The sequence below is a fragment of the Austrofundulus limnaeus genome, unplaced genomic scaffold, assembly GCF_001266775.1.
Source record: "Austrofundulus limnaeus strain Quisiro unplaced genomic scaffold, Austrofundulus_limnaeus-1.0 Scaffold1028, whole genome shotgun sequence".
NCBI classification, from domain to species: Eukaryota; Metazoa; Chordata; class Actinopteri; order Cyprinodontiformes; family Rivulidae; genus Austrofundulus; species Austrofundulus limnaeus.
In genome coordinates this window covers 34,980-38,429 of record NW_013953430.1, presented here as the reverse complement: position 1 = coordinate 38,429, position 3,450 = coordinate 34,980, and the positions used below count along the sequence as shown (strand labels likewise).

Genomic DNA, 3,450 nt, shown 5'->3' with positions numbered 1-3,450 from the left:
AGAAGAACCATCCAGAGGACCTACTGATTTTTTCTTTTTGATTTTTTTCTACCTGGATTACTGAGATGCATCAGGAAATTGTTTCTTTACAGCTTTTTGTAAATCCATATTCGAACAGGATAAGCATTATCTGGGGATCCCATGTAATTAATAAATTACTCCCTGATGTCTGTTTTTCATGTGGCACATTCGCATGATGTCGTATGATGAAATGGACCTGAAATTAAATTATAGCACTGAAAGTCAAAGTAGTCAAACTGAATTTTTAAGACAACAAAATACAGTTTCAAAGCAAATTAATTCATCTTCAAAACTTTAAATTCATATTCAATTTACTGAAATTAATTTTTAAACCAATGCATTTCATAGAGATGTCCTGATCCGATATCAGTATTGGATATCGGTTCGATATTAGCCAAAAAAAGAATATCGGATTATATCAAACTGCATCAAAATCTTTGATATACAAACAGTCCATTTTATAGTCCGCTCAGGATTTCTATCCAGCAGCTTCTAGATCCAACATAAATAACTTAATAAATTCAATAAAAACAAAGTATACTTTTAAAGTGTAAAATAATATTTTAAGGTAATTTCTTAGGGTTATTATTGTACTATTGTTTATTGTTTCACCTGATCAAACCGTTTTAAGATTCCACACTACAAAAAAGTTATTAAGGTACGTAGGATTCGTCATAATATTGTATCAGGTTGATATTCAAGGCTGAAATATCGGTTAGGGGTTAGCGTTAGGGTTAGCGTTATCATATTGGAAGTGAGAAATCTGCATCGGGACACCCCGAACATTACATTTCACATTATGCAAATACAGATTCATTCTGAGCAATTCAAATTCTGTTTCTGCTGGCACAAGTTTCCTCCCGTACTCTTTAATCACTTCTGGACTTTTTGTGTGTAATAAAAAGACAAAAAGAGGTTTCCCCCTTGAATAAAGTCTAGAAATAGCAGCTCTGAGTTACTGTGTGACACATTGCTTTGTGCGCTGTCTCAGTTTCCAGTAACCAGATCCATTTTGTCGGGGGGTGCTGGTAAAGGGGTCAGAAATGTCCTGGTCATGCCTTGCAGCTATAAATGTGTGATTTTGTAAAGCGCAGTGGGTACAGGGGCAGCTGATCACCATGATCTGCCACGTTTTTCAGTTCCATCAGTAAGTAGTGTTGACTGCAGTGCTGTCCATTCCATTCCTCAACAGAACAAAGCCCACCTCTCCATGAAGGTCACTGCACAGAGTAAATTAATACACATCTTTATGTGTTCACATGTGACCACTTCACTGCAGCTGGGGGAAATGCCAAAAACAACACAACATCAAGCATCCACTAAGGGTTGGGCCGGCTGTGGCGGTGTGGTTAGGGGAGTCGTCCTGGAACCTGAAGGTCACTGGTTCGACCTCCCGTCCAGCCGTCTCAGTTGTTGTCTTTGGGCAAGACACCTCACCCACCTTGCCTACTGATGGTGGTCAGAGGGTCCGGTGGCGCCGATGCATGGCAGCCCCACCTCTGTCAGTGTGCCCCAGGGCAGCTGTGGCTACAGTGTAGTTTGCCATCATCAGTGTGTGAATGTGAGTGTGAATGGGTGAATGTCTGTTAGTGTGAAGCACTTTGGGGTCCGGAGGGACTCGAAAAGCGCTCTATAAGTTCAGTACCATTTACCATACTGGCAAAAAAAATTAATCATGATTAATTGTGGTATTTAGCCGATAACGATTAATTTGACAATTAATCCCCTGCAGTCCCTGGACACCTTTATGTCCTGGTCACATGACCAATTTAGTGGGAAATATTTGCTCTTTGTAAAAATCTGTTCCAAATTGTGTCAAAATTACAGACTTCAGGCTATACATCAAATTTTAAATTGTGTTGATAGATAAATTAAAGGCCCTGTGATGGACTGAGACCTGTCCAGGGTGTACCCCGCCCCTCACACTGTGACTGCTGGATATGGGCACCAGCGACCCACGCGACCCTGAAAAGGAAGAAGCGTGTACAGAAAATGGATGGATGGATGGATGGATGGATGGATGGATGGATGGATGGATGGATGGATGGATGAATAAATTACAGAACTTTATTTTTAATGTTCATCATATTTGAAGTGGAAAGGAGCACCAAGCAGACTGACCAGAGTAATCTCCTGTCAGTCTGACTGGTGGCATTAATCATATTAATCGTCAAGTACCAAAAACTAATCGATTAATGTTTTTCTGACCATTAATTGCACATGATACGATTATGCCCAACCCTGGTATCCGGTCCCTGCGCTGCACCCCGACCCCCCCTGCGTAACATTTAATTAAATGTGAATGTCAACATTAGCATCCTGACATGTCTGACGTTCAAACTAAAAGACACTGCATGTCCAAGATGATAACAAGGTGTTTCAAACATGCTGAAATCCTGAAATCTGACCCAAAGAGCCAAACTGTGATTTATACACTCACAATTTTAACACAGTCCGAGTCTTTCTGAATGACATCATCAGTGCATGTCTGAGTGCTCACCTGTCTCAGGTATGTAGGGCTCAGTCTTTATGTCCACTGGAGGAATGTAGTCATACGGCATCAAATTGAGCTGTAGCTGAAAAAGTAGAAGATTGTTAAACCAGTCAGAAGATCAATAATTATCGATCACTATTTGTTTAATGATCAGAACCTGAGGTTCTGTCAGGTAGAAGTGTTCATGTTCAGATGAAGAAAATGTTTCAGTCGGGACAAAACCCATCAGTAACAGAAACTATTTTATAAGATAGAAACTGAAATCTAATCAGTTTTTTTTTTCAATTTCTTAAAAAAAACTACAAGAGGGTCAGAGTTGTAAAGTAACTAACTACAAATACTTCTTTAACGTACTTAAGTTTAATTTTTGGGTATCTGCACTTTGTTTGAGTAATTATTTTTCTACTTCTTACATTAAAAAAACGTGTCACTTTTATTTCATTTTTTCTTGTTTTCATTGCAGCTTGTTGTTGTAAAAAATAAAAACTATCCATATAAACTGAGCCTCCTAGATAGAGTGAATTTAACTGTGGTTGAATGAGAAGTATAAATATATAAAACTCTGATAGTGTATTAGTTTGTACACAAACAAATCATGTCTTTGTGGTACTTTATACAACACTGGCTGTGGCAGCCATCTTGAATCAGGCTGATTCCAACAGTTAATGTAAATCCAAAGATAATGTGTGAAGTTAATAAAATACATTTAGTAATTTCTGAGGTATTTTGCGAACAAACATGGACACATAATAACAAGGTCACCCACTGGTTTGAAAAGCAGGAGATAGTGTGTGTGAGGTTTTCAAACTTTTAACTGTGAATGTTCCTGAAATGATAAATCTCAGGTTGTGTTACTGCAGCACTCAGCTGTGGGGTGTCGTTTGTAAAGTTACACTGTCAAAAATTACCACCAATATTTTTGTTATATTTAACCT

At 38.4% G+C, this 3,450-nt stretch overlaps 1 protein-coding gene across 2 annotated transcripts in view; it reads right to left on the bottom strand.

Moving 5' to 3' along the window:
* Positions 1 to 3,450, bottom strand: part of nfkb2 (nuclear factor of kappa light polypeptide gene enhancer in B-cells 2 (p49/p100)) — a gene marked incomplete in the record, with an annotated part of 54,960 nt that overhangs the window by 41,679 nt on the left and 9,831 nt on the right. For both annotated transcript variants that reach the window (XM_014030256.1, XM_014030257.1), the window contains 1 exon segment: positions 2,522 to 2,597. In XM_014030256.1, coding sequence (XP_013885710.1) covers positions 2,522 to 2,597 — 76 coding nt within the window.